This window comes from Anticarsia gemmatalis, chromosome 10 (genome assembly GCF_050436995.1).
Source record: "Anticarsia gemmatalis isolate Benzon Research Colony breed Stoneville strain chromosome 10, ilAntGemm2 primary, whole genome shotgun sequence".
NCBI classification, from domain to species: Eukaryota; Metazoa; Arthropoda; class Insecta; order Lepidoptera; family Erebidae; genus Anticarsia; species Anticarsia gemmatalis.
The window spans coordinates 11,497,082-11,517,744 of NC_134754.1; the positions used below are offsets into that span (position 1 = coordinate 11,497,082).

A 20,663-nucleotide genomic window follows, 5' to 3' on the forward strand; every position below is an offset into this window, starting at 1 on the left:
TTGCCGCTGAGTGTATTAGGAATCTTCTAATGTAGTGCAGTTAGACGAGATTAAATATTAATTAGGCAAATAACTATGCAAACACCTATCTACTTGCCTATCCACTTACCTATGTTACTACATACTAAGTGCATATAAAAAACTGTTATTATCTGGGGGCACGGAAGTGCCCCCGCAAGTCGAGCAAAAAAAAAGCGGCATGGCCGTAACATCCTTTTGTCGAAGCAATTCGGGCTATTTTTGACACCCCTATAATTTTGTTGTGGATAAAACAAGAAGCCTGGATTTTCAGCAACTAATCAGTCATTGTATAAACACAGTATATTTAGAATTTCAGTCAATTTGAACCAGTAGTTTAAGAATGACAACTTGTTAAAATTTTGAATTTTGTCACTCACTGATTCACTGACTCACTGACTCACTGACTCACCGATCATCAAAAGTCTAAGGTACTTCTAGCAGACTTAGAAGCTTAAAATTTGGAACAAAAATAGGGTTTAGTGTCTTAATCATGGGAAAAATTACCTTTAAAACAAATAGATCGACTTGGTCATCGCAAGAAAACACAAATTCGCGATTAACATTTCAGGAGCATTAACTTCTCGTCATGCTGTGTAGTGCGATACATACTAATAATTAAATCATGCGATGGCCAGGTCGGTCTATTTGTTTTAAAGGTATTTTTTTTAATTGGCATGAAAATATCATACGTAATAACTTAAGACAGAAGGTCCTTTAAGTAGAGACTAAATAGATTAATCGACTTGGTATTATATAGATCTCACAACTTTTTACGGCGAGACTTGAGGTTTTTACAGAATGTTTTTGATGGCATTAATTTGTTTCGTAAATAAGTTAAATTTTACATGCCAGTATCTAATAAAATGACAGAAAAAAAAAATAAAAAAAGATAGCCAATTCACGCTATAATGGGTTTCTGTTGTATGATAAACACGTTTTTTTTATGTTAGTATTCCTACAAAGTAGAGTTAAGACATCAAATAAAGATCCTGGACTCCTGAAGTGTACCTAATTGTTTAATTATTTGGTAAATAAACAGCCAGTGTATTTTTCGAATGCAATATTTTAACCCCAGTTAACTGCATTACTGTGTTACGACCGACGAAAATAATCGTGCTCCAGAAGAATCTATTTGTAGGCCAGTGTGGCTGAAAATTAAATTAAAAAATGGGAAATAATTTATTTTGTTTTGTAATATCTTAATAAGCATTTTAAAACTTAATAGTTAGCTGGAAAAGAATAACACAGTGCCCATTGTGTCTTCCCATGGACTGCCTGTCAGTGCCGGCCGGTGACAATGAATGGCCAAACACATGGGGAATATTAAACAAGTGTTATAAAACGTTCAAGGTCACTAAAATTTTATACACATACGCACGAGCACCACGAGCGAACACTATTCATCACCAATTGGTCGAAACATGTTATCTTAGTGTGAGAGAGATAACAGACTAGCCACGAGAAATAAACCCAGTTCGACTCGGAGACCGCTGAGCGCAGGCGCGGCCGCATCCAACGCGTATTGCAAAAGTTTATAAAAGAAAAAAAAACAATGTTCCCATTACGCCGCGTTGGCAGCAAGGTGAGTGATCGGTGCATCAATTAAAAATACTGTCCACTCTATGTTCAAATTTCGAATAATAAAAAGTTCTACCAACATTAAAAACTTTAAAAAGTTCCACACTGATTTAGTTTTAGTTATAAGCGTGTGTTTAAAATAAGCCGGTTCTGCAGGTCTTGGAGCAATGGCGGGCTCCAATTGTATCGGCCAAAGTGCAGAAGAGTTACAGCACAGAAGCGCCTCGTGCTCTTACCATGTTGACTGAAGATGAGCTGCAGATGAAGGAAACAAGTAAGTGTTGAATGAAGTTTTTACCAACATATTACGAAGGTGAACCACGAGCCAGTTCCGTTTGGACATTATTTGGCGCAAATATTTGGTCAAATAAACGTTTTAAATTGTGTTATTCTGCTATAGCAACCGCGGTATTCATGTACGCGCCAAATTTTATTCATGCGCAAATTAAATAACGTATTTCGTGTACAAAATAAAAGATTTACGTATTTATACAAACGCCGGTGTTGGCTGTCTGTATACTGCGACATGCGCGAAAAGTAAAACTCGTAGACGAAATAGATTATAAATTATAATAAGATTGTGTTCACACTGATACGTAATCGCGCGATTTAATTAGTTGTTATTAATTGCGTAATCAATATAAAAATATAACTGACTTTGACCTGTTTAAATACGATGGTGTTTTTATGGAAATAGCTAAGAATTTGTTGATGTCAAGAGTATCTCTACAATGGTTACACAACTCTGATAATATTAGATAAGTAATTACGTGTTGATAATGTTTTGCTGTTATGCCGCTGATAAAAGTAGGATTTACAAAAAAACTGTAATAGGCAAGCAATATACAGCCATTGCAAACAGTTTTTAGGAATAAAATTATTTTAATACAAAGTATAAAATAATCTAAGTACAATCATTCATACAAGCTGTGTAAACAATTAATCGCGCACCCGAATTCGAGTCCCGTTGGAGCCAAACCATTTCTCGAAATTCTTTGGATTCTTATCGACGGTTACAATGACATAACGTTCACTGCATTTTGTTTGTTAAAATGAAGATGCAAATGTACATTTTATTACTTACTCATTTGTCTAGCTTTTTGAAGATATTAACATTTAAAACTGCATTTTTAATCAATTGCATGTTTGGCACAGTGGTCGTCGTGCAGCTGTTTTTAGCCACAGTGGGTTCGCATCCCAACAGAATATTTGTGTGTTCAGCACGGGTATGAGCATCTATATGTATTGAGAAACAACATTATAATAAGTATATTGTCTGGTTACCATAGTACAAGCTCTGCTTACTTATGAAATAAATAAACCTAAATAAAATTAAAATCGCGTTGTACTCGGTCGCTAGTGTGGAAGCGGGTTCAAGATCAAGGTTGACTCTAAAATTACGTCAAAATCGAACAACGTTTGCGTTTTTATCGTAAATAATTTTATAATCACTTCTTCAGCAAAATTTTGAGATTTTTACTAGCTAGTTAAAATTTATTTTAAACGTAATTATTATTGTCCATCAATACACTCTGAATTCTGAACACAAACCATGTATAAAGACATTACCAAACTTTGCGTCGCGCAGTCGGATAAAGCATAAACAAACATTATTTTTTACCTCTATGTCTATTTTTTGATGGAGTGAATCAGAAATGAATGAAAATTCGTAAAAAATAACTTACTCGTGAGACTTGAATGCAAAACGTTATCAGCTCTTATATTATTTTAATGCAGTTATCATTAACAATATTATTTCAGCTGCACTCGATAAAAACAACTTTCACTGTTCGTATTTATTTTATGTAATAACTTGTCGACCCAGTTCAACAGTTTGGCAATTGTGATGCGGCCCTTATTGGTAAGGGCGTATTCTTACTGGACTTTTTCATAATTCGTTTGCAAGTGCATAACATCGTATTTAAAGCTTGTATGATTGGTTTTAAGCTGTGGTTTGTATCCAGGTTGTGTTATTTTATAATATCGACCTATAATGTGAGAAAGGTTTAATTGGGCTAACTTAAACTTGAAAAAACAGTCAAATTCGTGCTATAGATAAAAAGGTTTCTGATGACCAAAAATGCGATTATTTCAACTGAAATACTTCTGCTCGTTTAAATATTATGCTTCATATTTCATAACTTAAGAAATAACCCGAATTGCATCATAATAAACTCGAACTGTCAATAAATAACATAGTTAACAATGTTTTAATTACTTATCTCTTGTTTCGACACACGTCATTGGCTAACGACAGTCAGTTTCATAATAAAAACAAAACAATATCAGTGTGGGAAGGAATTATATAAATATTCTATTCATTTAATCTTAAAATTAATTAAATAGTTTCAACTATTGCCGAGTTACACACCGAGTTTAACTATTACAGTTAATAACAATATTTTGAGTAAAGTACTTATACCTACCTACTATTAAGTGTGTATGTATGATATTTACTTAGGTTTTTGCTATAAGTACAAAAAAAATTAAACGCTAGACTAAGCTAGGATTTCTATTTTTCTATTTGCATTCGTTAGTTCAGATCGACCTATTTATTTATCATTCTACCAAATTTAAAATTTGGTGAAGGATGTAAAGATAGCTTAACCAATATAAAGTTGATAATATGAGCATTAAAATAAATGCATTTAGAGTACATAAACGTTTGTTTATTTTTATTTGATACAATTTATCAGTATAGGTACCTACTCGCGTGTGCAGTATAATTCAATTAGAGCGAGGAAAACATATTATTTAATTGCTTATTATGACTTTATTTTATTATTTTCCTTAAGTCACCTTATTGCTTACCTGAGCTACTCAGGTCTGCTCTGAATACTTTTCATAACCAATAAAAATATACATGAGACATAAACTTTAAATAATAGCAAAATTTAACTAACTCCAGTGTCTAATTTATAATAATATGTTTCTAATCAATACTCGTGAGATTAGAGATTACTTATTTTAACTAAGTGCCTAGAAAGTCGTTGACAAAAGCCACATCCTATTGGCACAGAAAATGCATGCATTGTCCACATACAAAAGAAGTCAATCACGGACATTCACGGATCCTGTTTCATTTATGACAGGGGCTTCCAACCTTTTTCAAGCGATGAAAAATCTTTGTAATGAATATTAATGGATCCAGATTGTATTGCCGTTGAATTAAAGAGTTAGCAAAACATTTTTCACCGATGTCTTATGGTAGTACAGGTAGGTACCCGTGGTTTGTAGCTAGGTATTAGGTAATTTGAAAGAAAAGAAAATCGTATATCAGAATCCTCTATCTCTTGTGGCGGGTGCTTCCACTGGCCAGGGTCTTGCCGATTTTCCTCCGTGGTCCATGAGTGGACAAAAACACTTTTAGCATGAACAGTTGCGGTAGTCACAGCTTCAGTCTTCTTTGTGCTAATAAAGGATCCTTGCCACAGTTTGCCAATCCCTGCTTTATTCCATTTTAATGCATTCATAAACGATATGATTGATTGCCGTCTGGTTTCTCTGAATTAGCATGCTCCGCACATTTTGCAAAAAGTGATACTTAATTGCAAAGTATGTATGTTTCTCTTTACATGCTAATTAGTAACCCGCTTTGTCTTTCGCCGTCTAGACTCGGTTTTAGTATCTAATTTAAAGATCTTGACAATGAAAATACTTCAGCAAGTAGACAAATGAGTTCTCGAGGAAAAATAAGTAGGTAACTTACTGGTTTAATCCTTTTATTGTTCTAAAGCTAAACACTAATAAAATTACTCATGGTAGTACCTAAATCATTAACACCTATGTCCCATGTATCCTGTGATTCCTACGAGAATGAACCATTCTGTAGATTCCTATGTACTTACTTATTCCTTATTAATTTCTATAGGAATTCCAATGCGCGGTCTGGGACGAAACGACTGTTTTAATAAATGTAATAGATTTTTTCATACCGGTACTCACAATTATTCATAAGTCAAATTAAACATAATAAGTAACAAGAAAAAATGTAAAAACTTGCTTGTCATAATACGGTACTTACCTACTTAATAAAGTTAATAAAATACTTAATATCAAAAACATCTACAATCAGTTATCAATTGAATATTGTAATGTCGACGGCAATACTGATAAATTGGTATAATAATACTGTTTGCTAAATATCATTTAAAACGTTATGAAGGTCACGATGGTCTGATATCAATTTATCCAAAGTGAAATACATTACTAAAATATGAAGGCGTTTATTGAGAGACTTGAGTATACCTATTTATGGAGACGTTCATTTTTTATTGACCTTACCGGTCAATAAAATCGATCAACGGCTAAGCAACCTTTGGTACGGAAACTATGAACTAGTTACTTTTTTTACTGCCTCCGTGGTGCAGTGGTGTCGCCACGCGCCGCTATCATAGCGTCGGAAGGTTGTGGATTCGATTATCATTTGGAGCATTTATTAATTTTGCGATCCAGAAATAATTGTTTCGGATCTGGTTTTACTTTTTGTCCGTTGTTTGTAAAAGTCCCCGCAACACAAGAGCAATTCTTAGTGCGGAAGTTGTCTTTAAAAAAACGCGGCTGTTTTGCTGGTATTAGGGTAACTCATGCTTTGCTTTAGGCGTGTTAAAAGTCCGTCCCGTTTGTTATCATAAAACCGTTATGCCATGCAGCAGATTCCTTAAGGTGGCAGCTTGAAATTCTTGATGCCTGGCAGGATTCACCTCCTCACCATTCTTGAACATACTTGTCCCACGTTATGTATTCTTCCTCCACTAATCACTACAAAATAAGGAACCCACCGGAATTATTTCTGTTGATATTTTATAACTGTTTCTGTGATTCACATTAGATTTACTGCAGATAAACATTAAACTATCGATCATACGTGTCATAAACTGCGCACAGGCTTGGCCTAACGTAATATTATCTTTAAATTATATCATAATTAACCTCCCCCGTAGCGATACTGACGATATGACGACATAACACTCAACATTATCTTGTTTGTACTGTAGAAAATAGTTGGCAACAGAACAGAGATAAAAATTGAATTTTGCGCTTGATAAGATGAAAAATATAGCGATATGTTCGCTTTGCGGAGGCACGACAAAATGTTATTATAATTTATTCGATAAACGCTTATATTTTTTGCTACACATATATTCGGTTCGGCATTAATCGGTCTACCCGGGTGGTAAATCGGAATATGTGTAGATGAGCCCGATCGGCACAAGCCGAACAAGTGAGTCGAGTCGGTTTTGTTCTTCGATCAATATTGCCGAACCGAACCGAATATATTTGTAGCTAAAAATATAAGATTTTATCTCATAAATTATAATAACATTCTGGCCTAACTGCCACAATTGAAAATAATTTAAGACGATTGATCACTTTTTAGCTCCTATTCTTTATAATCTACGGCGCGGCGGCGCCAGGAATTTTTTTCTTTATACCAAGGCGCCTAAAAAAATACTTGAAGGCTTATAAACTGGTCGGTAACTTCGGTAACTGACCTTTACAAACACCACGCCCATTTAGTCTTGCCTCTTGAATATTTAAATACGTCTGATTGTGACGTAAACAACTCGAGAAAATGTTGGCGAAAATAGATCGTCTGAATTTATTCGTAGTAGTTTCCGAATTAAAGTAGAATTCGTTGATACGAACTGTTCAAAAAGCTTCTTTAGTTATATTGTGAAAATATTTTTTATTAAACTGGCTTTCGTTATACTAATTGACAGGAGCTCTTTCGTTTGTAGTATTTCGTTAAAAAAGCATAGACATATTTTGACGCAGCCACAATACACAATTACAGTCAACAAACAAAAAAAGCAAAAATCAGTAAACCACAATTAAACCATTAGGTACCACATAGCCAAAATTAATAATTATAAGTAGGTAGATAGACAGGTACTAGGAGCACAAACAGAAATTGTCGTGTGAAGTTAATGAAAATCTTCAAATACTTACTAACCCAAGTAAGAAACATACAGTAAGTAGTTTTAAGTACAAAAGGTTTTTGTTTCATCATTAAGCGTTAAGTAGGCGAGTAATATTACATTGCACGCGACTGCCGACCTCGATACCATGGCATTTATCGTGCGGATGGCTGGCTGCATATCAGAACTCCATGACATGTTTTTAAAACAAGCTGAGTATTTTTGATCGCGTATTCTTCATAAGAGGTTAGGTCTTAGGTCCATGTACTGTTTTGTGATGGTTCGAATAGACTACAGCATCAGGATACAACTGTTTAAAAATAGTTCCTACCTACGCGTTACAGTCAATATCCCTACCAAATTGTAGAAAATCTCAATAATGTTTTCGCTGCGATTTCACGATTACTTGACCATACCTTTGTGATGAAGGAAATTCGCCTCAATTTAGAATTAAAAATGAAACCAAAAATAGGTAGGTACCTATGCAGTTTATAAGATCCAACAACAATGATTTTGTTGTTAGATGTAGGTAAAAAAACAAATGCGACATAACAACACATAAAAAAATAAAACGAATGGAACAAAATCATCTAAAAAATGCGACCATAAATCCACAAAAAAACCTGTCTTTAATATTCATACCTATAACATATTTGTACTAGTCAAAGTCACGGCTTTTCGATAATGCTTATAACGATAGCATTAAACAAAATGTCTTTACATATCGCTCGTCCATTATATCTTGTTGATACCGAAAGATACACATCAACTGATAGCGAAAGTGAATAAACAAACGTTCATAGATAGACAACATAATCATACTTATTGAGATACGAAAGATAAAGAGTTATGTTGAACACTTTACCTACGTTTTCGGTAATATTAGATACTATTTTAAATCCCTATTCAAAGATAGATATGAAGTAAGACTAAATAACTACAAGTCATTCTGCCAGAAATTTAAATCAACCGAGTTAACAGAATTTGACTTAAAAACGTAACATGAAGAAGAGCTTATGTTCTGTGAGAGGTTTTTCTTGCGATTCTCGAAATGTTTTGTTAAATCTAACATTTTTTGAGAATTATGTAGGTACATATAAGTTGAATGGGCTTATTGGGATCTGGAAATTAAAAGAGGGCTTTGCTCAGTAGTGGGATACAGGAACAGGCGAAATAACAAAATAAATAAAAAAACGGAAAGTTAACCCAACTCAAGTCCCGCACGGTAGTGGACTCAAAGCAAACCCCTCATATATGAAAGAGATCCTTGCCCGTCAGTGACTGTGGGTCAGTAAAGGACTGTACATTGCATAACTATCTAGAAAAACCTACCTGGACACGATGTTTTCTGGATCATCCCATTGACGGTATGTTTTTTTATGTTACAGTCAGAAAACTGGCAACAGAACAGATTGCTCCCCTAGTCAAGAAGATGGAAGATGAACACCGCATCGACGATGGTGTTAGACAGCTTCTCTTCGACAATGGTGTAAGTATTTACCATGACCAAGCACTTATTTAATTACTTAATACTTACCATAATTACGTTACGTGACACCGTGTGTGGTACACGCTAACTCTTTATTGGTTCAATGTACTACTGATGCCCGGTTTCTGAGGCACATTTAGCGGTAGTTTATCTATTCAAACTGTTATGTTGATATGAACTTAAATGCTATTGAATAGATAAACTACCGCTAAATGTGCCTCAAAAACCAGGAGTTCAATGAAGTTACTCTCTAGCCAAGGGTAAAAAAGAGTCCAAGATTTTGCGTTGTCTTAACCTTACCTACTCTTAACTAACTATATCAGTACCTTCATTGATAAACTATACAAGTTAGGTTTTATAACGGATTTTTCATAAAGCAAATTACTTTCAAACCTCAGGCTCAGAGAAACATAAGTTTTTTTGTATTCTAATAATGTATTCGTTGTTATGCATTATCATACCCTTTGAAAACAAAAAACAAACATACACATTGCTATGCGCCTACATGATAAGACAAAACCCACATAAAAAGCTAATCTTAACCTGTTTGAATGACTTAAGATAATTTGAAGGATATCAGGTCACTGTGTGCTAAAAATAGGTACCTGATGTTTTTTATTAGCACATATTAGGTACTAGTTACCTACCTAATCTTAATAATTACATGAAAAAAATTACAACATATAAAACTTACTTAACTATAAATACCTAACCTCACAAACATGGCTTTAGAACTAATATATCTAAATACACTCGTAAGCTAGAATTTGATTCTCTCTAACTCATTTCTAGGACCATTGAATCCTATCAAGCCCTAAACATTTGAAATTTCAAGCCACCCAGACACTTCTAGCCCTCTAAATCGAAATTTCGAATTCACCTTCAAACCTTGTTTTTCCAGCTGATGGGTATTGAAACTCCCACGGACTATTCCGGCTCGGGCTGCGGCTTCCTCACAATGATGCTGGTCGTCGAGGAACTGTCTAGAGTGGATCCCGCAGTCGCTGCGTACGTGGACATCCACAACACACTCGTCAACTCGCTCTTCATGAAGCTCGGCACGGAAGAACAGAAGCAAAAGTACCTGACCAAACTTTGTACAGAATACGTAAGTAATGCTCTTCTTAATCTATACCGTCTTACTTTTTGAGAGTTTGAAAACTTCCTGAGTTGTTTCATAGTGGTATGAGCACCAGACAAAAATGATAGTGGATAATTCTACTTCAGAATTTAGCAAGCAATAATTCTCGTATAATAAGCTCCAGAGGCAGCTTCTGCTTTCCTTAAGTAAGTCTTTGATGAAAATCAGAATCAAAGTAGAACCACCACCACTTTGTTGACCAACAAAGTGATATTCAATTACTTCACGAGCATCCTAACATTTGTTGAAAGATGAAAATGCAACGTGCCAGCATATTTTTGCCTATTCCTCATTTCATCTTACGAATTTCTATTCCAGGCAGGAAGCTTCTGCCTTACCGAACCCACGTCGGGCTCCGACGCGTTCGCCCTGAAGACCGTGGCGAAGAAAGATGGCGACCACTACGTCATCAACGGCTCCAAGATGTGGATCTCGAACTCTGATGTTGCTGGAGTGTTCCTTGTTATGGCTAACGCTGACCCCTCCAAGGTAAGAAAATTGAAAATATGTAGCTTAAAAGAGCTCTAGTCGGTTTGAAACCCATCGATAATTAATTAAATTCTGCTCTATGCAAAATGATGCCGATTTTATGTCCTAATTCCATGATCATCTCCCTATAACCTTATTTCTAGGTGACTGCAACACACTTCTACTAAACTACCATCATAATTTACATAAGTTTTTTTTTAATATTTAATAACCTAACATCTATCTCCTGCCCACATATCAATTTTTACTAGAAAATATTAACACCAGAATGTATAAAACTCTTTTTTTCCATCATTTCAGGGCTACAAAGGCATCACCTGCTTCATAGTAGACCGCGAGACCCCCGGTCTGAGCGTGGCCAAGCCTGAGAACAAACTGGGTATCCGCGCCTCTGGTACCTGCATGGTGCACTTCGACAATGTTAGGGTGCCTGAAGCTAACATCCTTGGAGAATATGGCAAAGGGTATGTACTAAATCTCATTGAAAGCAATAAATAATTTAGTGATTCACTTAAGGGGGTTTCTGCTGTAAAGCCCAAATATTTTTTGTCTAATAATAAATATTATGCGTTCTAAAGCAGAAAGTTTTGTTAATGTTTAAGTTTGTAATATCACGTGTAAATCACCGACTATTTCTGTCTAATGTTGAGCAAGTTTAAAGCTAAGTAGGTACAGGTGCTGGGAAACAATTGAAAACAAATAAATGCCTAATAAGCCACAGAAAACAATGACCGAAAATCAGTAAAGAAAAACGGCCGCTAAAGAATTCATATTTGTCTAACCCACGAATCTTTTTTACTTCCAGTTACAAATACGCAGCTGGTTTCCTGAACGAGGGTCGTATCGGTATCGCGTCTCAGATGATCGGTCTGTGCCAGGGATGCATGGACGCCACCATCCCTTACACGCTGGAGAGGAAACAGTTCGGCAAGAGCATATACTCCTTCCAGGTAAGAAGAATTATTGTCACAATGGTTTAAGAAGTCCATATGATTGCCCTCAGAACTAAGACTTATTAAACGCAAAACAGTTCAGATTTTTCTTTTTATATTTAGTCTATGGGCAGTATGGCCACCTAATGGATTGATTGACGTCGTCCAACGAGATAGCAGACCGAGCAATACTTGTCCAGGGGTTCGATTTTCTACCACAATCGATTATCGACAATCAAGTACCTACCTAGAAATTGTCAAGTCCTCTGATAAGCGCATACCGCAATACCTTTTTTCTTTTAATAAGTAGGTATCTAATGTTCTTGATATCACAAAATTACGCGAATGGGCTCTACCTGAGCAATTGAACAACCAAATATCCTTTCAAAATGTATTAAATTGTTAAATCTTCTTTCCCCAGGGTATCAGCTACCAGATCGCTCACCTGCAGACAGAGCTGGAGGCGGCGCGCCTGCTCACGTACAACGCGGCCAGGCTCAAGGAGAACGGCCTGGAGTTCGTCAAGGAGGCCGCCATGGCTAAATATTACGCTTCAGGTAAACCAGCTGCTTACTTAAACTTTCTTAAGCAAATAAATAGGGCTAGATCAGAAGAATTATCTGCTAATTCGCTAAAGAGGCAACGAGACTTTAAGCCTGGACATTCATGATTAATGTCAGTGCCAATCAGTGTTTTATATATTTTCTACGGTATCCCTTCTATATTTATTGTGCGAAAGGAAATGACACAATGTAGATCCCCAGTTCGTCAATAAAATAATACCTTTTATATGATAATAATATAATTTTTGAATTAACGATGACTTTAAAACTCCCCACAAGTTTATTCGATGTCTTGTTTATCCACTTAATTTTGATAGTGCTTATTGACTATTACGCAATAAGCTTGAATCAAATACGTCAGCTATGTTATTTTCTAGTTACACAACAGAAAAACAACTTTTATCGACAACTAGATACACAAACAAGTTCAGATAAAACCAAACTACCCACGCAACACACTTTCTACCTTCATCCATTAACATAAGTTTTATATTTCTTTACAGAAATCGCTCAAAGATTGACATCCAAATGTATAGATTTTATGGGAGGAGTGGGTTTCACCAGAGACTTCCCTCAAGAGAAATTCTTCCGTGACGCGAAGATCGGTACCATCTATGAAGGAACAAGCAACATGCAATTGCAGACCATTGCCAAGATACTGCAAAAGGAGTACACACAATAGAGATTAATATAAAGAAATTATTATTTTAGGGACCCGGTGGATTTAAATATATTATTTTCACCAAATGTTTTTATTTTTCGTTGACTTTACTTTCCAATTTTTTTTCTGTCTACCCTCTTTATTCTTACAATATTTATGAAATCAAAACTCTGACCAATATAAATAAAGTTCTGTATGTATCTTCTTTATCATACCAATTTTCCATATTTCTTTTAAGATATCATGTATTAAGTTTCTATTTTAATAAATTGCTGAGAATATTATATTATATTATAAATGCTTTCATATAGATATTATTTAAGAGATTAAAATAATATTTGCCAACCTGCATTTATTAGCTTTCAGTGATATGTAAATAAAAATTGTAATACTAACAAAGAGATGTCTTCCAAACCAAGTATCAAAAATGTTATAACTTTTATAAATAAAAGACTTGATAAACTAAAACAATTTATTTACAGTAAATCTAAGGTCTATGATCATTCAACAATTAACTCGTGGTTTCATGGTTTAGGGTCATGCGGTAACTTAAAACCGACCATTCTTGCGGTTTCCTCAACGGTCCTTTCCCCCTTTCCCTTAAACTCGGTATTAATCTCCTTGTAACGTCTTGATTGCTGGAGGTAATCGCAGTATGTTTTTGCTTTGAAGTGCATCTCGTCAATTGCTTTGCAAAGCTGTTGGTCAGTAGTCTGATATTTCCTATATTGACTGAGAATGTACTGCACCATTTGGTTATCTGCGAGTTTCTTAGTAGAACTCTGTTTACGTAACTCTGAGAGCAACTGCCTCAATGTGGCTAGTGCCGGTTTTGTGGATATCGACGCCATTTAGACCTTTAAACAAATTAAATGTTCAACTTCTGTACCATAAGAGATGTTATGAACTCTTCAGTGTTTTCATAGCTAGGCTTGCTGCCTTTCTTCCAGAAATCACTATCAACTTTTTCTAAATTTTTTTTAGAAAACTGGTGAATAGAAGTATCATTAAAAATGTCTGTGAATTTAAAGTTGTTGTCTAAACTATGTTCAGTTGTATTTGGAAATATTTTATAAATGTAAGGCACTGTTTCTGATAGAATTCTACTTGGCTGATTGTCAATTAAAGAACCAAAACTGTTACAAATAAGTACACAGTTCTCTAAATTAGGACCCCAGTTGCTCCAAAGGAAATTATTAGTCAATTGTTTTGGGCAATGAGGTAAATAAACAATAGTGGGACCTTTCCCAGAAATTACATAACCACCTTCATTGTTTTCAGTAATTACTTCAAGGCCAAGCTTGTTTAATACTTCACATTCACCTTTATAGAATATAGGGTCATGTGTGAGCACTTTTTGAGGGTTACAATGTTCTTTCAGGCAGAGCAAGAGAGCTAACTGGTATCTAGAAATATTACATTCGGAAATATGTCCGAGCCCAAGACATACTATTTCTACGACACTTCTACCGTCTAATAAACTACTCACAGATTTTAGGAAGCCTTCAAGATAGTCAGACAATCGTAAATCATCCACTGAACTGCGAATTCGTCTGAAAAACAACAAGTTACAAATGACACATAACCTCAAAACTGGATGTTGTTTTCATAGAAGTAAACTGTGGATACTCACTGAATAACTTTTTCAACGTCTATTATTATATTCTGGTTATCAAAGTGCGTTTCTTTTGCAGGTATTTTCGTAGGTTTATTTTTTGAAGAACGCTTTGATTTTACTTTTTGAAACCCATCACTGTCGAAGTTAGGATTTGACATTTTTGTAATGTTGCAATAGAAAAAAAAACTGTTTCCGAACCTTATATTTTCCTTTTTTTATTTATTGTTATTGTATTAGGTGAATTTATTAATTGATATACTGTAAAACTAAAAATATCAACATAATTACCGAAATAGAAACTAACTATACCTACCTATACATACCTTAATCTGGACTTTAGGAACGTCATCTCGTGAGCTTATAATTTTACAACTTACATACATAATACATAAGATCACGCCTTTTTCCAACAGAGATAGGTAGGGACCAAAGAACGTAACTTGCTTGCTACGCTCCCTAGAAACTTCAATTGCTTCATTTACATCGACAAGTCTTGGCATACAGGACCGCCGGTTACGAGTTCTATACACTAGACCTGGTAGAATATGCACTGTGTTTGTTTTTCTAGGGCAACTTTAAAACTTCAATGAAGTAACAGGCTAATCTCTGAATTTAGCATATCAAATCAATCCTGAAGGTTATCTGTTGATTTTATGAAGATTTTCGGGATATACTCCTGATGTTATTTTAAGAGCAATTATATTCGGTTTTGATATTCGTGCGACTTGCTTTAATTTTTTTAATCAGGTGTATTTGCACGATTCATTCGTTCATAATAAAGTTATGAATATCTAATGAGTTACTAATCAATATGCACTTATGATGTCGGCTTCGAGAATTAGAGGAATTGAAAGTGCTTTTATTACTTCCTCAGTTGTAAACCAATTTAAAACGTGTTTAACTCGAACGTATAATCACCCAGCAAACCTCTTTAATTTTGTACTGAGGAAAAGATAGTACTGAATTTTATAATGCTGGCTGTTAAAAGCGATCGATTAATAAAAGTATAAATAAATAATATAAATATTATTATTATGTCTACGAGTATTTAAATTGTTAAATATGGAACTTTTGACTAGTCTTAAAAAAGAAATAAGTCTAGAAGTTACTATCGCAAAGGGTTTTAAAAGTCTCTAAAGGAAGAGGAAATAGTCCTCCAATAGGCATACAATACATGACCCTTATTATTTAATTTAATACTTATCTATTGTAGAGAGGATCTATTAGGTACTTACTATAATTTTCTAGACAGTTCTACAACCTTCACATGGTTACGTAGGAAAACATGTCCAACAACTACTTTTTAGTATTTCTCTGACCCGGGAATCAAACCGCGGGGACCCCGGATGTAGGTTGGTAAACCAATTGTGTGTTACTTTGTTCTACGATATAGGTACGATACTGACTGCACAAAGTTCAATAGCTACGTATCTATGCGGTAGGTAACTCTCAATATCCCTAAAGTAGTTCATTCCATATTTCAAGTCCAAGAACTTACCAGACCTGAATTATAATAGAATTGATTGAGGGCATGTTCCAATTGCGGTCTTTATTCACTCAGGTACTGTTCCCACACAAAACATACGGCGTCCTTGATCAGGTATTTGGGTTATAAAAATTACGACAAAATAACATGGAGGACAAATGGTCGCGGCGCATATCGAGTGCCTATTGTACGATTTGTATGGGAGGGACAATCAAAATCTATGAGCGCAGCATTCGAATCACGCACCCGTATTCGTTCCGACATACCGTAATACGAATAAGGCGACAATTGTGCTCCAAACGATATTATTAACCACGCAAGTTCAGCCAAAGGACGACGTTTCCGAACGCTGCACCGGACGGCGCGAAAATTTTATTTTTAATTTTCCGCGTTCCAAATTCTTATGTTGGTATTTTAATAACTTTCTAATGTTTATAAAGACGTAAGCGTGACGGCCTTATTCAAAAGAGGTTGTAATTAAATTCTATTCGCTTCGTTACTTTTATATAACAATATTTTGTAGGTAGTTTGAATTTGTATGTTTACGTTTTAGTATAAGCGAGTTCGTGGACTGCGTTCATCGTGTTATGTGTTGTGAAATAAATGTGAGCATTGTACATTGACTGTTGAGTGTGTGTTGACAATGGATCGGTACGTTGTGAACCGGCGTTCTAAACGCAAAAACGACGGACTATTGACAAAGTGGAGAAGAAAATGCAGTATTTTGAGCAGGCGCTCATGGATTACTAGCGGATATGACTTAAATGTAAGTAATTTGGTACGGTTGAGTTATTTTGATTATCATGTCGTGACTATAGCCTATTGATATAAGTTCGTTAGGTAAATAAATCAAGGCAAGCAAAAAACACTGGATTGTTTATTTTTGTACAAACCCGGAAGAAGACGGGATAGCCAGTTTAAATAATACTAGATATTCAAACATATTTATATACCAACACTGGAATCCATAACATAGCCATAGTTACTGTATTTTTTTATAGTGACTAGTAACATAATGAGATATAGGTACCGAAGTTGAAGCAAGCATGCAGCGTTCTAAATTTAAAACAATTCCATAGTGTGGTAGATTCCTTATTGTCTATCGCACACAGGAAGTCTTGGGATTGACTCTAATTCGCAACTTTGTTATGTTAATTTATTATAAATAAACCTTTTCTATTTTTAAACCTAAAACTGTAACCTGAAATAGCACTGCACTATCATAAAAAACTCTTTGTATCAAATCAAGTAAGTTGTGCATTCCCTGAGGCAGTGAAATCGATGAAAACTGTTGAAAACTAACAATTAAACCTTATATACCTATTACATTATGTTATTAAATGAATTCCCCTCGTCACCTCCTACTCCTGTTTGTTGGTCTGTATGTTCGCGAAATACTCAGTCTTCTGAAAAGAATTTTATGCAGTTTTAAGTAAAAGATAGAGAGATTCCCAAGGAAGGTTTTGTGCATCGTTTGTTAGGGCTGTCGTAAAACGGGTAAACCCAGGGCGGGGTGCTAGTATAATAGGTACATATATTATATTCTTTATAAACAGTCTGAAATGTTTATTAGTGAAATAAAATAATAAATAACAAATGAAAACCGATCAATCAATTCTTCGACCGTAAAATTATTTCGTAAATACTTCATAGCTATTTCCTTTGTTAAATAAACATCCTATGTTCAAGGAGTTATATAAACAAAGTATGTAGGTATTCAATGATAATAATTAATTATTCTGATATTATAATTCCCTTATATTTACAAACAGGAACTTTATCCTATAGGTAAATACACCTATAGGTTTCTATCAAATATTACACCAACGCAAATTAAAAATATCTTTGATCACTTTGCTCAAGTCGGGAATCAAACCCGAGGTAAGTTGTAACCAGCAGTTGCATATACTACAACCAAGATCTATACAGACAGACATTTGAAATCAATTGTAAGCCTATGGTCAGAGTAGTCACGTGAAGCAATTACAATTGTTTGTCACGTACAAGATCTGAACCCTTGACTCTTAACACAGAAAGAAATCATTGCGCCACTCAGTCATAAATAGTTCAATGTTGAAATGAACACTTATTAATGTGACTACCCAACTTCAATAGTTATTGATACCTTCGAAGTGAATAACATTAAATATTTTAAGGGACACAAAGCACAATCAAGTCTGAAAGTAAAACAAATATCTTAAAATCGCGAATTTATTTCCTTTGCGAATCGAACCTATATTGTCGCCAACGGTCCAGTGGTAAATTTCGTCTGCATCTTCATTTACCATAGAAACTATTGGTCCCATTCAAAAAGTTATAATAAAACTTGATACAGGAGCAACCTTCTTTTCCAAAAAATAATGACTCATTATTGCGATACACTGTCAATTCTCGTAAAAAAAAATGCTTTTTCAGTAGTATATGACTGTTATCCCGATTATAGCAATGCAAAGCTTAATCTAAATTCGTACAAGTTATTTACCCCCGGTTTCTGAGTACACTTAACGGTAGTGTATCTTTCAATAGCGTTTTTAAATATGAGTTTTGACACTATGGAATAGATAAACTACCGCTAAATGTATCTCAGAAACCGGGGGTTTCTGTATCGCATTTATAATATAAGCATGAATTGTATATTGTCTAAACCCCATAACAGATGATTGATGGTAAATGTTAGTCATCAATTTGAATCGCTTAATGATCCGTGATTAAATGATTAAGCGAACCGAATCGTTTGTTTCTGCGTACGTTTTGTTTTAAACATTAAACGCTTGTAAGCATCTCAAATAAGCGATTTCTTAATTTTCAACGGAGTTACCTAATCTTATGCAAAACCTGTTAAGTTGTTATGGTGTTTGCATCTTTCTTATCGCTAACGATTTCACCGCTCTAAGCATATAAATATCGGCTTAATGGACCATCTTGATCGGGCTATTAATTTGCTCAGGTTAGGTAAAAATCGGACCTTATAAAATTTATAATTTTTTGTCTAAGTTATTGTAAAAGTTGGCTTATTTACTTCAATGATAGCTTTTGGAAGCTACTTTTAAGAAATTTTTGTAGTTAACCATTTCAGCATCAAAATCATTTTACAGATCACTAACACAAAATACTATGATCCATAAAACACACCACAGTACCTACTTTTACAGTATATTTTATTCCAAGCAGGAAGGAAACAATTCAGTCCTTACGCATCTTACAGTGATTTCTTAACACAGCCATAAAATTGCCGAATTTCCTACCAAAAAAATATTGGTTTGACCTATTCAAATCGACACGGAAACTTTACCGTCATAACAATGGCTACATTGGCTACAAATATAAACATGCTTTGTTCTATAATTTAGTAAACAATTTCATATTCAACACATGTGATCGACACTTTCTCTTATATTGTCTTGTTTGGGTCACATTTACATTACCTATGCCACGCGTGATGTGCCTAACTAAATTAACTGGTAGCATAAATATATGTTTCTCAAACTTTAATTTTTCATTCCCGAAAGTTTAGGTCAAGAAAAAAAAAATATTGACACACATTTGATTGTCCTGACATCTATGCTATCCGAAGCTGTGTTAAAGATGCCAGTGTCTTCACCCTTGTTTAAGATTTAGGTAGAAGTGTGCCGTTCATAATGATCATCTTTTGTTGTAAGGAAAGTCTTTCATCATATTATTATATCGGGCAAGTATCGACAAGATTATAACGAAAATTGGAAAATCCCTAGTGTTCTTTGCTACGGGGGTAAACCAGTGACCACTCGTTTCTCGAAGAAGGGTCTAAATAACCCACCTAGTATATATGTATTTCACAAAACCAAAAGAGTTTATTCTAGCCTAAGATAACTAGAACAAAAGTAAATTTTCAGGAATTTACCAAGCAGTTCAGTGAAAGATAAATTAGTGGAAAGGTAGAGTCCACTTAAATCAGATTGTAGAGCCATTGTGAAAAAATTGTCCCTGTATTTCACTTTTCATAGGTCAGTAGGTAGACTGTCAAAACTTTGAGAATCTCTATACAAAATTCATAGACTATAGAATACCCTGACTAATATGGCGGTTCGCGAGTCCAGTGACATTTATTCTATGCTAATTTGTCGCCGTTGTTTTGTTAGAAATTCTTGTTTTATTAGTCAATGTGTTTGACTTTTAGCAACGGCCTTGGGCTAGGAAAATTATTAGAAACGTTGAAAGAAGGTAAGGTAGGTATAGACTTTTAAGCGAACCTTTGATCTTAAACATTATATAAACTATTCGTTCAGAAGTGGTTTCACATCTGTATGTCCCTTATAACTTCACAATCATTTTGGTAAAGGACCTCACATGACTCAAAATTAGCGCGATTCTCTACCGGTATTGAGTATAGTCAACAAACCTAGCTATAGAGAAGTTATGTATGAAAAACTGATCAGAGCGCCTAGCGGTTACTACAGGAACTATTTTTGCAATTCCTTATGTTCCATTTCCATATGTCAAACTCTCGATATTTTTTAGAACCGGCAGTAGAGAATCGCGTTACTGATCACTAAGTTTTAGATTCGATTTACGTTCTTATCTTAAAAAGTTTAATTAGATTTTTTACGTACCTTATTTCTAATGTTGACTAATGACGGGATCTACTACCTAGGCGTCCAGAAGATATACTTATTTAAGACAACCATGAGTGCCATAATTTAAATCTAAACATACATAGGTACCTGAAACTCAAATAACCCAGTATTGTCAACTCTTGGAATGAATTCATCCGTGAAGTTATGTCTA

General features: G+C 34.7%; 4 protein-coding genes across 4 annotated transcripts in view; 2 read left to right on the forward strand and 2 right to left on the reverse strand.

Moving 5' to 3' along the window:
• Positions 1 to 1,445: 1,445 nt before the first annotated feature.
• Positions 1,446 to 13,268, forward strand: LOC142975893 (short/branched chain specific acyl-CoA dehydrogenase, mitochondrial). The gene is made up of 9 exons (XM_076119025.1): positions 1,446 to 1,603; positions 1,756 to 1,873; positions 8,909 to 9,009; positions 9,911 to 10,117; positions 10,469 to 10,639; positions 10,940 to 11,103; positions 11,445 to 11,589; positions 11,993 to 12,128; positions 12,638 to 13,268. Exons 1-9 carry the CDS (start codon positions 1,574 to 1,576, stop codon positions 12,814 to 12,816), a joined length of 1,251 nt encoding a protein of 416 aa, XP_075975140.1. The 5' UTR covers positions 1,446 to 1,573; the 3' UTR covers positions 12,817 to 13,268.
• Positions 13,269 to 13,319: 51 nt separating this feature from the next.
• Positions 13,320 to 13,646, reverse strand: LOC142976310 (protein FMC1 homolog). The gene has a single exon (XM_076119597.1). It carries the CDS (start codon positions 13,644 to 13,646, stop codon positions 13,320 to 13,322), a length of 327 nt encoding a protein of 108 aa, XP_075975712.1.
• Positions 13,647 to 13,658: 12 nt separating this feature from the next.
• LOC142975894 (SRR1-like protein) lies at positions 13,659 to 14,572 on the reverse strand. The gene is made up of 2 exons (XM_076119026.1): positions 14,429 to 14,572; positions 13,659 to 14,348 (listed from the first exon to the last, which is right to left on the reverse strand). Exons 1-2 carry the CDS (start codon positions 14,569 to 14,571, stop codon positions 13,664 to 13,666), a joined length of 828 nt encoding a protein of 275 aa, XP_075975141.1. The 5' UTR covers position 14,572; the 3' UTR covers positions 13,659 to 13,663.
• A 1,878-nt stretch (positions 14,573 to 16,450) lies between these two features.
• The window catches only part of LOC142976246 (uncharacterized), a 109,583-nt gene continuing 105,370 nt past the window's right edge, over positions 16,451 to 20,663 (forward strand). The window contains exon 1 of the mRNA XM_076119532.1: positions 16,451 to 16,665. Within this exon, the coding sequence (XP_075975647.1) occupies positions 16,543 to 16,665 (123 nt within the window). The 5' untranslated portion in view covers positions 16,451 to 16,542. The remainder of the gene's footprint in view (positions 16,666 to 20,663) is intronic.